We start from the raw sequence: 19245 nt of genomic DNA, 5'->3' as shown, positions 1-19245 counted from the left end.
CTCTCTTCTCTCTGTGTGTGTGTGTGTGTGTGTGTGTGTGTGTGTGTGTGTGTGTGTGTGTGTGCACATGTATAAAAGTATAGTTTCATGAATATTTTTATTCAGGATTTATGACCATTCAGAGTATTAGTTTTAAAAAAGGGGGAACCCCAAAGTAATGAGGATCAAGACGGATATGAATTTGCTCACAATAGTCTACTGCACTTCCACTGTTGGCTGCTTAAGACAGGTTAAAAGATGATTGCATCAGCAAGTTTCACAGTTTAGCAAATGATACCTGATGATCAAGTGTGTTGGGGTGGTAGTAAACATTATAATCTCTTCCTTTGCTGATCTGTACTCCCTGGAAGGCAAATAAGACAAGCTTGACCTATTTCCTACTGACACACGAAGAAAGTATTTGATTATGTTCAATATTCATTGATTTATGACTAATGTTAAACGTATCTGACATGTATGGTGTTTTGTTTTCCCCCTCAGGTGTTCCACTCAACGATGTGTGACATCAAGAAAAAATTTAATCTTGTTGCCCTGGTGTGTTATTACGGAAAGCACTATTCCACATTCGTGTTCCACAGCAAACTAAAGATCTGGATCTACTTTGACGACGCTACAGTCCGAGAGGTGCGTCTTCTCGCTACTACGATATGACTAAAAATTACGATAATTGTGTTTTTATAATATAAAAAAAAATATTTTTAAAAACATTTTGTGTTTTCTTTGTTTACTTACATAAATTACGATTATTGTTTTTTAACATAATTTTTTTTTATATATTTTAAAAACATTTTGTGTTTTGGTTCTTTACTTAAATAAATTACAATTATTGTGGGGGGTTTTACATTAAAAAAATATATTAAAAACATTTTGTCTTTTGTTTCTTTACTTAAATAAATTTTTTAACATAAAAAAATATATTAAAAACATTTTGTCTTGTTTTTTCACTTTGCTATTGGTTTATGTTCAAAGATATGCATTTTTTTAAAAACATTTTGTAAAAGGAATTATTTTTAATAACATATAAATATTTATTAAAATAATAATTCTGGTAGCTTTAATTCTTTTGTAGTGTAATTTCTTTTTATTGAATTCAATATTTTAACAATAATTTCATATGAATGCACAGAGTTAAGTTGTTGGTTATATCCGATTTAATTAACCAATCAACAGATTAGTCTTTGTGAAAACTGAACTTGGTTCTCAGCTGGGTATTATTGATTTCTTTTTTCTTCATTTTTCTATATTTAAAAAAAAACCCAACACAATTAAAGCCAGGTTAGTCTGAGCTTCTCTTGTTTTGTAAACCGATTTGGGACTATACAATATAAATTTGTTCAGACAAATGTTAGAATCCACTGTTTTGGGGATTAAGAAAGCTGAAACTGATGGTTAGTTTAGAATATGGTTATGATGTACGTTTTATGTCTGTAAACAGTGGATCAATATGCTTTTACCCGACATCTCTGGTAATTTTTACTAATATTTCTCTTTTGTCATAATAATGATAATACATGTTTAATATTGATTATATTTTTCAGATTGGACCTCGATTTGAGCACGTGATAGAGAAGTGTTGTCGGGGTCGGTATCAGCCTCTCTTGTTGTTGTATGCAAACCCTGCGGCTACACCAGTGTCTGTGGACAAAGCTCCCAAGAAAAGGACTATGGCTCCAGGATACGTCCAGACTGCAAGTAAGCATCAAGAAGGCTTTTAGAAAACATTCTAGTACCTCTTCAACTATCTGAAAGTCAGCTGTTATTTGAAACATAAATTTTTATTTATAGCAGAAAACTTTAATATTAATCTATGTTCTTTAAATACTGAAATATGGATTCCTTGCTCAAACTGGAGTGTAACTCTAAAACAATGTCAGTTGTTCCCAGTTTTGATGTCAACCTTTTAAGCGTGAGTATTTTATAAACAGTTATTTTGAATTATTTTATTAACAGTTTAAAAATACAATTTGTTTTGTCTTCCATGTGACTTAATTGAGTTTTGAAAAATACAGAATACTAGTGAATATAGATAAAGTAGAATCTTGTTGGGTCAAACTTGGAAGGGTCAAATACACCGCAATGCTCGAACCAAAAATGAAGTCCCGAGTTACACTTAAACAGTGTTGACTGAATGGATAGGTTGAACTACCCAATAGGTCGAACACCTTCTGGAGTCCGGATGGGGTTCGAGCCAACAGGATTCAACTGTATTTGACTAATATTATGTACTTAGTTACTGTCTAGAAACAGAGTTTATTTTCTTTACACCTCTACTTTTAGCCTTGTCTGAAGATACCAACTTGGACCAGACGTGCGAGAGCATTAAAAGTTTACCTGCACGGAGATCACAAACCCCTAACCCCGATCACAGATCCAAGACCCCTATTCCAGAGGACACGGGCAGACGGGCCGTAACTCCGGGACCAGAATACTACACGGAATCACCCAGACATGCACCGCGGCGGACGGACACTGATCACACTCGGCAACCTAGCTTCCTCATTGCAATGGCTGGGAAGGAAAACAAGTCTGGAAAATCAGTTCCTCGCCGTGACTCTACAGTTTCTTGTCCGGCTATGGAATCCAGCAAGTATCACCATCCAGGGAAGGAGATGCTTGGGGAATATATTTTCATGAGCGGAGGAGCAGCCCCGTGTGAGAATCCTCAAGATGAGGTGGACAACTACACATTGTCTAACAGTGACCAGTACCGCAGACCATCCTCACTTAACGGGTATGATCCTAACATTGTTCCCATGCCACTAAAACCAAACAAGGCTGTAGAAACGCAAAAGAAAGAAAGCTTTAAGAAAGGGAAGAAGAAGATTGCGGCCGATGTTGTCCGCTATCAAGTCGATCCAACACGTTATTCCTCTTCATCTTCATCACCATCACCCGACAGTCCAGTCATCAGTGATGCCAGTGGACCTTTCAAACAGCAGAGACAGAAGTCTCAGAATGGTGAGGATAACCTGAGCATCAACTCTGACATTGTGAGTTCTAACCAGCACCGTGTTATTAAACCGTCCGTTCATCACAACTACGAAAATATTGAACACACCAATCATGGACCTGTACAGTCCGGTCTGGCTACTCTTCCACGTAAGAAAAAGATGTGCGAGGCTCAGTCTTACCAGAATGCAAAGCAAGGACTGAATCGGCAAGGATCCATGGGCAACTTGTTGAATCCAGAAGGCTTGAGGTCCCTGAATAAGAAACCTGTACCTCTGCCTGTTTCCATCCCTGTAGTGCCTTCTGTGAATCATTCCAGGCAATCGTCCACCCACGAGCCTGGACAGACCCTGTCACACAGCCTCAGCGCTCCAGAAGGACTGATGCAGCCACCAGCAAGACCACCTCTTCCACCTTCAGCAACTCACGAGAGGCAGACGTCATCTTCCAGCAAAAGTTCAGAAACCAAGAAGATGAAGAAGAAAGTCAAATCCTCTGAGAAGAAGCAGAGGAACAAAGCCGAGAAGGTTGCTGAGAACGATGAAGGTTTTGTGGATGAGAAGAAGATGTACATCGATAGGAGTTTAGTGGAGAACATCCTAAAGCACCAGGGTGTGCAGAGGCAGCCGTCCAATGCTGGAAGCATCACAAGCAACAGCAGCATAGAGTCCGACAGCTTGATGGGCAAGCTGCTCAGTGCTAAGAGCATGGAAGGCAAGAATGCTCTGAGTGTGGAGATACCGTACGACAGTGTTTCCCTGAGTTCTCACCGTGACTCGGGTTATGGAAGCAGTGATAGGAACAGTTCCAGCTCCACTGGAAGTGGCACAGTGGATCCATACACGCAGTACTTCCTTAGCCGGAGCATGATTGTTCCAAAGTCTTTCAATGCACAGGCTGTAATGGAGCGTGCTCAAGGCTACAAGCCGAGCAACCACTATCCTGCAGACAGCAAAGATGCCTGCAGTCAGGACACACAGCATAAGCAGACATATCCAGGATACACCAATGGCCACCTGACAACTCTTCCTGCAGGGAGTGATAGTTCAGGATTTCCTAAAGATGATATCAACAGACAGTTGTTTGAATCCTATCCGAACAGACAAACGATGCATCCTATCAAAGAGTGTAGTTTTGAGGACAGTTTGAAAACGGTGCCACAGGACTTAGGTTCCAAGATGTCGGGAGATGTTCACATCAAGCCATCATCTGCTAACATGTCTGGCAAGATGTGTTCTCCTGTTGATGACGTGATTGTATCTCCATATGAAAGCAGTGGCAAGATGGCAATCCACAACATGGGATGGCAGAAACCACCTGTACCACAAAAAAGTAAGATACTCATTTTCAAAGTCTTAATGTATTGTTTAATGTATTTATAACTGGTGTTTGTCATTATCCATATGTGAGAAATAGATTAATGTTATCAACAAAAGTTAAGGATGCAAATAATAAATTTGTTGGAATTTAATTTAATTTACAAAGCTGTGAGATGATGCCATTTAATTAGTAGTATAATTAGAATGAGTGCTGGGTGTACATTGGACCTTCCTTGGTGGCAAAAAGTTTAGGAATTATGACTCCATTGATGAAGAAATCAAATATTGGAGTCCTGCCTGAACAGTTGTTGCACTCTTGAGAACTGACAAAGTATTTTTGCACCACTGCATTCTAGTAATATGTCCAACTTTACATGTGATTTAATAAGATTATTTATGTTTTCAGATTTTGTTGTAGGCCAGATTTCTGGTCCATCACCATCAGAAGACATCGCTGGTGTTGTCCAACAGAAAGACGGTAAGTCTTCTAACAGTATAACTTTTATATTATACTCATGGTGTAACCATTTACAGTTCAGTTTGGGCATAATACTGTTTCCAGCATTCGAATCTTTCAAGTTTGTTTAATCTTCATTAAGTTTATAATTAAGAAAATCAATAACTGAATGAATGAATGTTTAACGACACTCCAGCACGAAAAATACATCGGCTATTGGGTGTCAGAATATGGTAAATGCAAAACTAAAGTGATGATCAACATCAATATAAAAATTCAAGATTCAAATAAAAACATAGTATAAAGAAATGTGCAAAAAATACAAATATCACAGATATATAAAATTAAAATTTAGAGTAAAAGTCCGTATCACATAAAAATTGTAATCAATAACTGATGCAAGTTGTAATAATTACTGAAGAAACAATTCAAATTAAATGTTAATTTTTTTTACTTTCTATGATGAATTTACAAATTCTGGGTTTTTTTTATATGTATGGTGTCCAATACTGTACTGTAACTGTTTGAGCCGTGTAAATGTACATAAAGAATACAATGGGGGAGAACATGACTCATACATGATATGGGACATGTATTTTGCATTTTTTAACTGTTAGTAATATATAGTAATATTTTCAATATCTTGCCTACACTTTTCATATATGTTTGACATCTATGAATTTGTTTACTGTGGACAGAGTTCATGCGTCAGCCTGTTTGTGATATTTCAGATTCAGCAGGAAATGACAAGTTCATGCAGTTGTGTCGCACTGCTGAAGACTACATGGACCAGTGTGTGTTGGCAGAAACGGACAACAGACTCACACAGGCACTCGGTCACTGTGAAAATGCTATAGGTAACAAGACATTAATTTTGCTAATTGCTGCATGTATATATATATAGCCAAGAGTAGCTCTGGGTGAACAGAAACATGCCTGAGCTAGCCCTGATAAGAAAGCTGTCATTGACCCTCAAGTAGCCAGTGAAAACCAATAATATTTGACTGAACTAATATTCATTGATATAGTTATGGGTTGTTCAACAATTACATAAAACAAAATTCCGGCCTTTTTACCCCCTCACCATAATGCTTTTTAACATATTTTAAATACATACATAACACATCTTTGAGCATGACTTGGTTGTAGAACTAAATCAAAATATTGAAGTAATATATGCAATAATGAATTAAGAAGAGTAGCCCACATGCTTGTAGTCTTCTGTTCTTGTGAACGTGTCCTCATCTATCTACTATCTTTACAATTCTTATATTGGATGTTAAACATTTCAGTTCATTAGTAATATACCAAGTATTTTTTACCATTACAATGTGTTAGAATTAGGTATGGCTATAAAAGAAAACTGTATATTTAGCCTGTTCACAGTCTTATTATAAAATTAGTTATTTTGCCAACGTGGTTATTTTGTAGATCATTATTTGTGACATGATGTCGACTGCATAGCAACTTTGACACAGGTCTTTGTTCGTTGTGAACATGAAGTTATCTAGCACTGTCAAGCTAAATGTGTCTCAAAAAGTAATTTACTAACAGAAGATTTTTCTAAATTGGCTGTATCATATTTATCCTATAACTTACCCATGATATGTCATAAAACCCATGTGATAATTTACTCTATATATTTTTAATGTATATATTTGTTAAATTTTTTAGGTTGTCTTCGTCAAGCGATGAGCCTGGGTAATATTACCCATCAGTCCTTAGTGTATTCTCAGCGACGCTGTAACTCGTGTATCCTGAAATCACGCAGTCTACAAATAAAAATAAAACAGTTACCAGCTGATGCCATGGGAAGAAGGTATGTCACAAGGGGAATCAGAAAAACAAAACACTGATTCTAATTCAATCTTCATGTATGCTTAATTTGATCGGTTAATCAAATGTATTTGTATTTGCAATATGTCCGACACCATATAACTGTTATTAAAATGTGTTGAGTGTGTTGTTAAATAAAACTTTTCCTTCCTTCCTTGTATTTGCAGCAGTTTAACCTGTCAGAAATTTAGGGGAATTCTGTAGTCTATTTACAGTAAAAACCAACATTAAAGTCAGCAAAAAGTCAATTTATACAACGTAATTATTACCTAATTTTCAAACTGTTCAATTTGCTGGTAAATGTATTGTTAAAGTAAGTCATCAAAAACAGTAGCTCATTGCATGGTGGTAGTGGGTTTACTCTCATTATCTGTGTGGTCCTCAGCCATATGCCTAACGCCATATAACTAATTAAAAATGTGTTACATGTGTCGTTAAATAAAAACAATCCTTCCTTCTTTGTTAAAGTAAAAAAACATATAAAATTATAATCAAATATATATAGTCACCTGTTGGACTAATTAAATGTGGCTTTGAAGAGCATATGACATTTTACTTTATCATATCATTGGATTGGTTATAAATAATAGTTTAGATTGATTAGGTTAACCTTTAAATAAGACCGACTCTACTTCAAGACATATGCCACATGTGAAACGGAATATTTAAAGTCTGGGATTTTTCAGTGTTTTCAAAATAGAACTAGGTTCCATGACAAAACTATTATTGAAAGAATATTTTATCAGCTTCATGAATATTTTATTGATGCCATTTCACAGGAGAATAAATTCTTGAAATTTATGGAATATTTTTATTGTTTATTTTTTTAGACATTTAGCTATGGCAAATGGCATCTGAAATATGTTGTTTTTCTGCTATTTTTATAAATAATTTAGCTGATACTACTTAAGCATTGTATTGCTGTAATCTTAAGAAGAATATAGGTTAATAATTTTGTAAGTATCAACTTTATCTTAGCAATAGTGGTTCACTAAGAAATTTAAACTATCATGATAATATATTAACTTGGAGTCTATCCCTGGTTTATATTTTCTTATTTATAAACAAATTGTTAATACTGAGAAAAACCTTTGTTTTAAATTGTTATTAAAGTTAAATAATTTGAACATAATTTTAGTTTCTTTCCCTAAATGAGTATACAGTAAAGCTCTCAAAACTGGACACTCGATAAGCCAGAATTCCTTTAAAAAAACCTGAATATTTTTCATTGTCTCTGACTAAATATCAGTATATAACAGAACTTCTTTAAACCAGATACCCTTAAAATCAGATTTTTTGCTTTGTCCCATGGGTGTCCAATTTAGAAGGGTTTCACTGCACTGCATTTTTTTTCAAGCAATATTGTCTTCAATTAAAAAAAATTTTAATTAGTTTTTTAATTATTTTCTTTTGTTCATTCTGACACCTAATAGCCAATGTCTATTATTGTGCTAACCTGTTGATTGAATCATTCAGTCAAGCATACATTCATTCATTTATTCATTCATTCATACATTTTTTTTTTCTTCCAGATCAAGTGTTACAAGCAGTGATTCTGAGAATTCATATAATCCGGAATCAGGGTGTATTCGACAGAATGGGTCGCGAGACAGACTGGGCCCTGGAATAACGGACAAGCAATGTGTTTATACGAATTCGAGTGGACGATCTGGTTCTATCATTTCAGACAGGACTAACACTAGTGAAAGGACCGTTTTTCCCGACAGGACTAACGCTAGTGAAAGGACTAATTTTTCGGATAGGACTAGTGACCACGAGAATAATGGTCAGAATAATTGTGCGCCGCACAGTAGGCAAGTCAGTACTTCGAGTGAGCACTCCCAGATGTCGAGTAGGGGAGATAACTCACAGAAAACAATGAACAGGACTACTAACTGCGATCAGTCAGGTGTGCCCAGTCACTGCTACGGTGGCAGCAACTCGTCCGTTCATTCCTCTTCGTCTCAGTCATCTAGTCACCGGTCCAGTTCTCAAGAAAATCTCATCGATGCTTATGCAACGTTACCACGACCACAGAAAGGCAAGAAGCCGCCCGAGATTAAAACTTCCGAGAGCGAGGTTTACAAGTCTTACCTGAACAAGCAGAAATCTCTTCAGAACATTTCACAGGTGCAGCACGTGAGGTCTTCTTCTGGATCAAGCACAACTAATTCTATAGAAGGATCCGACTCCAGCGGCTCGGGAAGGAAGAAGATGAGTCAGTCTGAGATTCGTGAACTGCTCGAGAAGAACTATGTCCAGAGGCACCAGAGTCAGATAACCCAGTGGTCGGCAAACAAGAACAACCAGCAGCAGCTACCAGAACAAAACCGTACCACACCAGGTCAAGGTCAGATGCAGCCAGGGTGTGGTGTGGTAGATCGGCAGTCAACTGCTTTTCAAGGTCAAGCTAGCAGTGGCAGTGGTTGTCGGCAGATGGCAGCACAGTATCAAGGTCAAGGTCAGAATGGTTACAGAGAAAGAGATCTGCAGCCTGGTACTGAGGGTCAGGGTTATGGTGCATCAGATTATCAACACATGAAACAGCAAGGTCAAACAGGGAGTGGGTATCAACAGAGTAGGTGCCAGCAGATGGCATTCCAAGGTCAAGGTCAGAGTGGAACAGAAACGAAGGCATCAGCAGAGGTTGGTAGAAACTTCAGGAATCACTTACAAGCCGCACAGAGTATTCCTGACAGAAGTGCACAGTTTGGTTCACAAAACCAGACTCTAAATAAAGATGGCAAGCCAGCGCCAGCTTCCAGAAAGCCATTGCCAGCTTCAAGCAGGCCACACGTGCCCACTAAGAAAGTAGGGCAGTGGGCGCCAAGCATGGCCCATTCGATCAGCAACAATTGTCTGAATGTGTACGACATGGCACCGCGCCCTCTCGAGAGATGTTCCTCTCAGCCAGACTGCCAGAAACTTGTAGAGTCACCTTTTGCTAACACTCCAGGTACATACACTAACCCATTGTGCAATGAAACTTCACTGATATAGTTCGTCTTTCCAGGTGTACACAAATATTTTTTTGTCTAAAATTTAGAAGTTAAATCATTGGGGATTTTTTATCAGAATACCAGTGTGGAAATAGTTGTTTGGGAAAATACTTTTTTATTTTTTAACGTTAATACATGTATATATTAATGATTCCATCAAATTAGGGGAAGGAGGGTGCAAAATTTAAACTAAATATTAGATGGGTCGGAGTTTGGGGGGGGGGGGGGGGTTGTTAATTGTTTTACATAAATTAATATTCAAATTTGGGGGTGGGGGGGTAATTTGAAATTTTGAAATTTAATTTTAGTAGTTTATTAACAAAAAAAGGGAGAAAAATATTGCTAATGCATAATTAAAATTTTGTGTACCTGTACATGCTTGGGAAAACGAACATTTAAGAGTAAATTCTATTAGAAATTCATATTTCTGAAAATAATAAAATAATAATAAGCCTATCTGCACCAGCTTCAGTGCTTTTACTAAATGGCAGACGACATCATTAATTAACAATCGGTGAATATTTCAAGCTGCACATTATAGAATCTAGCAGTAGACTGTCTTGTCCATGCATGACTAACCTGTCTGTTGTCTACAGTAACATAATGTATGATGAATGTAAAAAAGGAGGTTTTTAGTTCAGTAAAAACAGAACAATACATAGAATTGTACCAGTATTTAGTAGGAGAGGACCATTTTAACTCTTTTGTAGCATGACTACGAGTGGTGTGCCATCAGTTTATTAATGCTGTAGACATTATGACATACTAGGCACCACAATTAGTTTGACGTCATGAAAAGGGTCAACCAATGATGTCATTCCAGCATAGAGCATAGACACCAAAAAAAGTTAAATATAAAATTGTGGTTGATAAATCGGCTGTGTACTATCCATGTATAAAACACGTGAAACCATATTTTAATATGTGATTGCATATATTACAGTATGTTAAGCACTCATTGAAAAAAATCTAAGTTGGAGGTGGGGGTGTTCTGCAAGAAGTCTTAAGTGCCTCTTTTGTTATAAAAACAACTGTTAGCATATACAAGATTTTTAAGTATTATGAAAGCCAGTTTGGTTTTAATAACATAATATTTTTTTATCTAAAATTTAAAATGTTTTGTAATACGTGTTCTCAAAATAGAAAACTCTTTTTCTTGCCTAGCTCAAGCTAAGAATAAGATTTTGCAAGTTACATAGTGTCTTGCCATAATTATATATCTATAGTTATCACATCTTTTTTTCTATTCTTGTTCTTTTATTTCATCTTCAATTCATCATACAATTGTGTCCATTACTAATACAAAAACTTACCTATCATTATCTATATGAATGATATATTTATTACTTTAAACAACATCTATTATGATATCGTTTCTAATGTTCATAAATCTCTCTGTTATATACTGACGTCCAGAATATAGTGTTTAATTATCTCCCTTTCCTTGATTGCTGCTGCAGATACAAACACTGGCTTCGATCATCATCGTGGTCGTGTTACGCCCCGACCTGGTGAATTAGCCAGGTTTACGTCCACTGTAAGTATAGGGTGGTCAGTGTGTTTTCATATTCTCACTTCTCCCTCATCAAGTGGTCAGTGCACTGTGTGAGCTTTAGTTTTTACCCTGGCATTTTTTTATTGTTGACCTTTTTGGTGTTTATGTTTTCGTTGTTTATTTTCTTTTTTAAAAAACTAAATATTGCATGCAGTGTGTTTAATTTAGTTTAAGTTTTATACATTTATTATACTGTCTTGACATTGAGATTTTGGTGCTGGAAATTTTGCATGTACATGTACATAAAAAAAAAAAATTGTGCTTATTATGTTTATTGAAGTTGCATAGTATGTGGTCTATTTTTTTCATTGGGGATTTTATTTGTACATAATTTTTATTTAATTTATTTTTGCATCCTAAATAATAAGAGTTAAAAAGAAATAGTTTCACTAGTTCTGACCACTAATGATGTGTACTTCAACATTACACAGTTATTAACATATGTTTTATGGATTTACATTGTAATTTGTAAATTTTATTTCTTTTTATGTGTATGATGTTCTTTCCAAGTAACAACCTACAAACCATTTTTGCATGTTCCCTGGGCAGGAGTGGGTATGGTGAGGGATTACTAAATGTTATGACCATATTTGAAATAGCCCAAATTAAAAATACTACAGTTGATAAGGAAGTCAGAAAACAAACAAATAAGAACAACAAAAATAATTTAATAATGTTTTTTCATATACAGTGAAACCTTTCAAAACCGGACCCTCTCTAAACCGGAATCCCTTAAAACCAGATATTTTTCATGGTCCTTTGTTAAATATATGTACAGTAGAGAACCTCTTTAAACCGGAATCCCCTAAAAACCAGATATTTTTCATGGTCCCTTGTTAAATATCTGTACAGTAGAGAACCTCTCTAAACCGGATAACTCTTAAAACCGGACTTTTTACTTGGTCCCGAGGGTGTCCGGTTTAGAAGAGTTTCATTGTAATTTTTTGTTCACTTTGTACACTATCAACGACCACGTTTCTTCAGAGTATCAGACTCTGGTCATTAACTTTTGCCTTCATACATTAAATCATATTTAAAATGCTCAGATTTTTTGTAATGGACATTGATCATGTCAGAAGTGCATTGAATGGCTAAACCACTTACTCTATGTATGTACACATGTATTCTGTTGAGGTTTTTTTCTCTTTCTTTTTTGGGGGGTGTGGGGAGTGGGTGTTAGGTATTGGGGATGCACAACTGGCTTGCTTTATGTACAGTATGTCACTTTATTCCACTGTTGTAATTTTAGATGGGTCCCTTAGTGGCATTTTATGTTCAGTTTTATATTTTTCATCCATCTACAATTTCAAAATAATGTATTCGAATCTCTGACAAGATAGTAGGTAAAATATATATCTGATCACTGTGAAAAGAGTTTTACCCTTAAGTTTTAAAGTTTGTTTTATTTATCGACACCACTAGAGCACATTGATTTATTAATCTTCAGCTATTGGATGTCAAACATTTGGTAATTTTGACATTAGAGAGTAAACCCGCAACATTTTTCCATTAGCAGCAAGGGATCTTTTACATACACCATCCCACAGACAGGATAGGACATTTCACAGCAGAAATGAGAAATAGCCCAATGAGCCCACCGACTGGGGTCGATCCCACACCAACCGCGCATCAAGCAAGCATTTTACCACTAGGCTGTGTCCCGCCCCCGCTTAAGATAAAGAACCCATTTTGTATTTGCTACACCTGCTGTTATTTAAATATATTAAATTGTCATGTGCATGTGTTTTATTTTACTAGTACTGTACACACATTGTTTGTATAACTGATGCTAAATGGTATTTGCTTTTGTAAGTGTGCATGTTCTAACTGTAGAGAACTAACCATTACTAACCTGTAGTAACCATTTAGTGAAAGTTTCTGGCGGTTAACTTCACATTGAGACATCATCATCGAGACAAGCTAACTGTACTACCCAGTGTGCACTTCTGTCTTGTAGTTATAACTCAGGTGCTATAGTCACTCATAGTGATTTCGTATTGGTCGGTTGACTACTCATTGTGTCATGAACTAATTTTATACTAAACAGCTATATATATTACATTTATTTATAATATTTGCTAATATTTTCTAACATGTGCATTTGTAAGTTAATATATAGTTAAAATACACACATGTATCTATTTAAATGTTCCAGTGATGTTCAAATTATAGTAGAATGAAATTTTATCCATTACTGATTACACTGAATATTCGTTTGAATACTTGCCATTTAATAAGTGTTAAGTTTTGTCTGATACACATAATTGGGAAATATGTTTGTGAATTCTACATATAAATTGCTGAAAATTCCCTTTTTAAGTGACATAATGCACATAATTGAGACATGTTGGTAAATTCGACATGCATTGCTAAAAATTCCCTTTAAAATTTAATTTAATGCACGGAATTGTGAAATATGTTAGTGAATTCTTCATGAATTGCAAAAAAAACCTAAAACTTTTTAAGTTTAATGTAACATACAAAATTGTTAAACATGTCTGTAAATGCTACACAAGTTGCTCAAAAGTTTTGTTTGTAATTACAGAGCCACCCAGACTTAAGGTACAGTACTGAGCCATCAGTAACACAGAAGGACACACTCCAGCAAAATGTATCGAAAGAGAAGACACCCGACAGTGGAGATGCCATTAGTGTCAAGGCTTTGGCCTCGCGGTTTGAAACCGTGACGGTCGGCCACGAGTCGCGCAGACCCGTGAAAAAGAGCGACTCCAACGCCAGCACAGTCAGTTATAGGGTGCGCAGCAAATCCGAATCGAGCTCCAAGAAACCGAAATCTGCCCTAAAGACGAAGAAAGGAAAGTCCATCCTCAGCAGGCCACGCAAGTCTGTGACGTTCTGTGACAATATCGCACTGATAGCCATGGTGGAGAACGGCAAGCTAGGGTACGAGTCTGCTTCGGAGAAATCATCGCCTCGCGTCGCCGTGGACGATCGCGCTTATTACAGCGACGACGAGGATCTGGCGGCCACTCGTCGGGTGTCGTATTCGGACACAGAGGTTGACGATGTTGACGATAGTTCGAACAGTGACGATTCACCGGCTGTAGTAGCAGGAGAATTGTTGTGTAACTTATGTCAGAAGAAAGGATCACTGCCTGGCTATCAATTCTGTTCAAAGTGCTATTACTACATGAACAGAGTTATGCCCCCTACCTAATATATATATATATATATATATATATAATTATATATATATAATTTTAAATTGCAATTATTTATGTGTTTTGTTACGCAGGTTGTGATTGGTTGGCAGTGCTAATTGTTATATGTGTATCGCAGTCGTTCATTGGTTGTGACTTGATTAACTATAGCAGTGTCATGTTGTGTTGTTTCACTGCAAAGTGTTAATATTAAATCTATATGGAGCTAAGAGTTGCATATCATATGTTTTTTATATTGTTTGTTAAGTCAGATAAAATTAGTACATTGTTTCTGAAGCACAACATAGTATGGAGGTCAATAGTAGTTTATTTTTGTATATTTCTATTAAAAAACAAACAATAAAGTTGTAACTGAATTGATCTCATATGAGGACTGAAGAGATGGAAATCAGAGCAATTGTTTTTTTAATTTTCTCCACCTTTGAAATGAAAAAGGTGTTTTGGTGTAATATTATATTATGTAAACATACAATGTATCTACAGTCCCTAATTTGGCTGTATCTGATCTCATTTCAAATGAACATTTCTGACATAGACCTAAAAACCATTTCATATCCTTATTAAATTGATGATAATATATGTAAATTGATGGCAAAAGTAAAAAAAATTTTTAACTTGTTTGTTTAATGAAAATATGATTCAATGAAATTGGCTGTAGTAAGGAAATAGCACATTTCAGTAGAGTAGTAAAATATTTTGCTTAACAGCGCATGCTTTTCTGATAAAGAGAACAAGAAGACATGTTTTTTCTTGCATTTTTGTCTTGTGATCATTACTCAAAGTTTACCTGGTCAAACCAAAGATCTGATCGTTGTTTTGTTTTGTTTAATGTCTTTTTTTTTATTTTTTTGTCAGTTAAAAACTGTTCAATATTTATATTTTTAAGTATTTGTAGATATATATTCTATGACATGTTAGTGTTTATTAGATCTGAATTGTATATAAATAAGTTTTGTACATAAAATCATACGCCATTTTTATAACCGGGGAAATGTTTTTGAAGGTGAAATATTAATTTATGCCTAGTCAAAATTTATGCAAGTCTCAATTCTGTCCATGTTAGAAATATTTTCAAATGAGATAAAGTATTTTGTATACAGGTGCAGAAAAAAGTATGTGGTTAAAAATACTGAGGATGTGCCCAATAATTTTGAAAGTGTCTTTGATTTCTGCAATATCTTATAATGAGAGTACATACACACATACCTAAAATTTAAAAGGAAAAAAAAAGTGCTCATCAGTGTGTGTGTGGGGGGGGGGGGGTGTACAAGAGGTTTTGGGGGCTTTTAAAATTAGAAATTAATTTGTTGTTGCAGTAAATGAGTTTTTAAAAATCTCTTCAATCCAGTTTGATTTAATTTTCATTTAAGAGGCTTTAGGACTTTTCGTTCGATATAGGCATAAAAATTACTTGAATAGATTTACTGGCATTCTGTATTTTTAACCACAATGGGGATATTTTCAGTATAATCACCCACATTGAAGAAATTACTGTTATGGTGGTCTTCTGTTATGGTTAATATATATATATATATATATATATATATATATATATATATATTCTCATGGAAAAAGTTCCTGTGTATGTATTGAACAAAATATATGTAATGAAGGAAAAATAAATCATTTCCAAGAAATAATTTTTGGTCGTGCGAAAACAAATTTCAACCATCTATAAACTGCAGTTGGTTTGAGACCATTTAGTTTGGTACACAGGAACCTTTTTATGTTTAAAAACATTCTATGGATTGAGCAATATTTTTATATATCATGTTGTACAAATTAAATTTTTTACAATTTTCTTTTTTAAATGGTTATTATTTAAATTATGTTTCTTGGGATGGTCTGTTAAAAATGCATAATAGGTATAATAAAATATTTATGGAATATTATAGATTGTAGGAACAGAACAGGATATTACATTTAGTATAATTATAAATTAAGGTTTTATTTGGCTAAATTAAAATAAAGCTGGGAAAATATGGTGAAGATACAGATTCCTCTTACAGTAATACTGCACTCAAGGAAACAAAAAATTTGATTTTATTACGGTACCTAAATATATACCTTGGGAGTCCACATTTACCAGTAATTTGAATGTGTACTTATTTGTTTGGAGTTGGGGGGGGGGGGGGGGGGGGGGGGGGGGTGTCAGCATCTGCAAAATTCCATTTTTCAAAATTTAATTATGTGTATCAGTATTTACTTTTACCATGGATTTTTAATTTGTTAAAAACATAATTTACGAAACGCCAAAATTTTACTTTGTGTATATGAAAGGAAGGTGTTATAAAATTGTGAATAGACCAACAAGATATCATAGTCAAATAACCTTTGGTAACATCTAATTAGTAGATAATTAATTAAAGCAGCAATACATTTTAATTTTTGGAGAAAATATGTGTATGTCATACAGATGGGCAGCATTATTAGTATTGTTTGGGAACAGGGTTAATAAAATCACTCATTCATCTGTGAAATGTTTGTCTTGTACCATGTTGAATTGAGATATTGCCAGTATAAAATGACAATATATTAAACCCAACTATTCACTGGAAAATCTAAAATTTATCTTTGATAAAAAAAAACTATTCTTTTGTTTCTTTTTTTGTAAAAATCACTTCTGGAATAGTCCTAGTATGTATTCTGTATTCTAATAATAAAGCCAAACCATACTATTTCTGATAAAAAAAAATTATGAAACGGTAATCAAGCATGTTAATTAAATAATTGTGTTAAGTAAATATCGCAAATGTTTTTGACTTAAAAACAGAAATATTTATGTACAGGTTGAAATTTTTAACATTTCAAAATATTTACTGCAACTGTTAATTGGAAAGATTTGGTTATTCTCATAGTTTTGTCTGTTTGTGGCCATTCCATGTCATTTATCATTCGAACATTACCATATCGCCACATATATATACATGTATAGCACCTGTCACAGGAGGTGCATTTCACTACTGCATAGAAATAAAATATACAAAATATTTACGTGTCCTTTTTTTTGTGTTTGTTGTTTTAATTTGTTACGGTTCATTAGTTCAAAAATGTTTCTAGTACTTTGAACGGATTAAAAAAATTAAATTGTAATGCTTTAAAAATTAATTTTAAAAAGGGGGAAAATAATACACGTAAAGAAGAAATTATGGTCAGACCTTTTTGTAGGTAGGGTTGGGTTCTCCAAAACAACGTTTTTTTACGCTAACTTTAAAAGCATGCACTTTTTATTTTCAGGTTGCATCTAACCTTAATAACTTTGGAGGGAGGGGGTTAAAAAGAAAGTGATTGGGGGGGGGGGGGTCTCCAGGTAGATAAAAAAAGACATTTTTAAAATAAGCCAATCTGGTGGAATCTGCTTACCTATGCCAACCCCTACCCTCGCCCCTAGTACAGCCCTTGTTTCTGTTTTGGGGGTGGGATGTAGCCCAGTGTTAAAAGTACTTGTTTGATGCACGGTTGGTCTAGCATTGGGCTATTTCTCATTCCAGCCAATGTACCATGACTGGTATATATGAAAGACCATGGTATGTGCTATCCCATTTGTGCATGTGGGATGGTGCATATAAAAGATCCCTTGCTACTAATTAATGGAAAAATGTATGGGTTTTTACTAAGGCTATATGTCAAAATGTGATCTAGATGTGTTGTTAAACAAAACAAACCGAATTTTAACATTGTTTCACTTTACCGTGTTTGTCTGGTATACAAAGGTACGGCAAAATGCATGTGCTCATAAATTTAAAACTCTTACAGTAGATGGTAACTGTCTGATGAGGTTCTGCCCATTGGCGTACAGCCAGGATTTTATTTGTGGGGGGAAGGGCACCCACAGTATGAGTAGTGTTACGGGCGACAAGAAAATGTAAATGGTGGGGCGAAGAGATATAATTGGTAATGGCCATGCCTGCATGCACCTCCCCCCTCCCCCCCCCCAACCACATGTACGCACACCCTCCCAGTTCAGTCGTAGGCTAGAAAAAAATCTTTTATTTAATGACGCACTCAACACATTTTATGTAGTTATATGGCGTCAGACATGGTTAAGGACCATAAATATATTGAGAGAGAAAACCCGTTGTCGCCACTTCATGGGCTACTCTTTTCGATTAGCAGCAAGGGATCTTTTATGTGCACCATCCCATGTGACAGGGTAGTACATACCACGGCCTTTGATATACCAGTCGTGGTGCACTGACTGGATCATAGGTTAGCTGATGCTAGCTATAGTAGATAGCAGTTATAATATCGTTTATATGTATTAGAGGATTGTCTGTTACTTAAAAAAAAACCCCGCAAACTATGAATCGGTGAAGCCGTTAACACAAAACTTTACCATGGTCTTTTTTTTTTTAGGTGGGTGGGGAGGGTTTTCATACCCAGATTAACCTGAAAGGAAAAACAGACAATCCTTATTATTATTAAATTCGAAACATACTTATTAATAAGCACATTGATTTATAGTTCATCAATATAAATGTCAAGTGTAGCTTTGCGCTCAACGTTTTACTTGATAAACTAATTGATTTATTAATTATCGGCTATTGAATATCAAACATTTGGTAATTTTGACGAATAGGCAAAGGCTAGTCTTAGTGGCAACTTTATATTTAAATAATAATAATAAATAAAGACCTCTGCATCCAGGCCCCGTGCTTATAAACCTTAAAGTCTAGACTTTAATAAAGTCCAGACTTTAACGTCATGGCAACGCCATTCAAATAGCATAACGTTAAAGTCTGGACTTTATTCAAGTCTAGACTTCAAGTTTTATAAGCATGGGCCCAGGTCCCAATCTGCACCGCATACGCACGCACATTCTGTTAGGATCTCCTTGGGGTGTGGCGGTCCTCCTAAGCATGAGTACCTGATATAGCAGTAATCACGACTTTGCCTAAAACATTATTTCGACTCTGCCTTGTGCAAAGATGCGATTTTGATCACGGAA

General features: G+C 35.3%; 1 protein-coding gene and 1 long non-coding RNA gene across 4 annotated transcripts in view; one reads left to right on the top strand and one right to left on the bottom strand.

The window, feature by feature from the left end:
- The window catches only part of LOC121379317 (serine-rich adhesin for platelets-like), a 62482-nt gene extending 45195 nt beyond the window's left edge, over nucleotides 1-17287 (top strand). The window contains exons 10-18 of one of the 3 annotated variants that reach the window (XM_041507886.1): nucleotides 481-624; nucleotides 1539-1692; nucleotides 2278-4281; nucleotides 4675-4746; nucleotides 5457-5582; nucleotides 6400-6544; nucleotides 8094-9517; nucleotides 11021-11097; nucleotides 13661-17287. In XM_041507886.1, coding sequence (XP_041363820.1) covers nucleotides 481-624; nucleotides 1539-1692; nucleotides 2278-4281; nucleotides 4675-4746; nucleotides 5457-5582; nucleotides 6400-6544; nucleotides 8094-9517; nucleotides 11021-11097; nucleotides 13661-14293 — 4779 coding nt within the window. In that variant the 3' untranslated portion in view covers nucleotides 14294-17287. The remainder of the gene's footprint in view (nucleotides 1-480; nucleotides 625-1538; nucleotides 1693-2277; nucleotides 4282-4674; nucleotides 4747-5456; nucleotides 5583-6399; nucleotides 6545-8093; nucleotides 9518-11020; nucleotides 11098-13660) is intronic. The other 2 variants (XM_041507887.1, XM_041507888.1) reach the window with 2 other exon arrangements.
- On the bottom strand, nucleotides 33-19242 carry LOC121379319. Its single transcript, XR_005958829.1, has 4 exons — nucleotides 19111-19242; nucleotides 6437-6497; nucleotides 1546-1686; nucleotides 33-343 (listed from the first exon to the last, which is right to left on the bottom strand). It is a non-coding gene; the product is annotated as an uncharacterized LOC121379319 (long non-coding RNA).
- Nucleotides 19243-19245: the final 3 nt, after the last annotated feature.

The sequence above is a fragment of the Gigantopelta aegis genome, chromosome 8, assembly GCF_016097555.1.
Source record: "Gigantopelta aegis isolate Gae_Host chromosome 8, Gae_host_genome, whole genome shotgun sequence".
Lineage (NCBI taxonomy): Eukaryota > Metazoa > Mollusca > Gastropoda > Neomphalida > Peltospiridae > Gigantopelta > Gigantopelta aegis.
The sequence above is the reverse complement of the archived record's forward strand: the minus strand, read 5'-3'. Positions and strand labels throughout refer to the sequence as shown.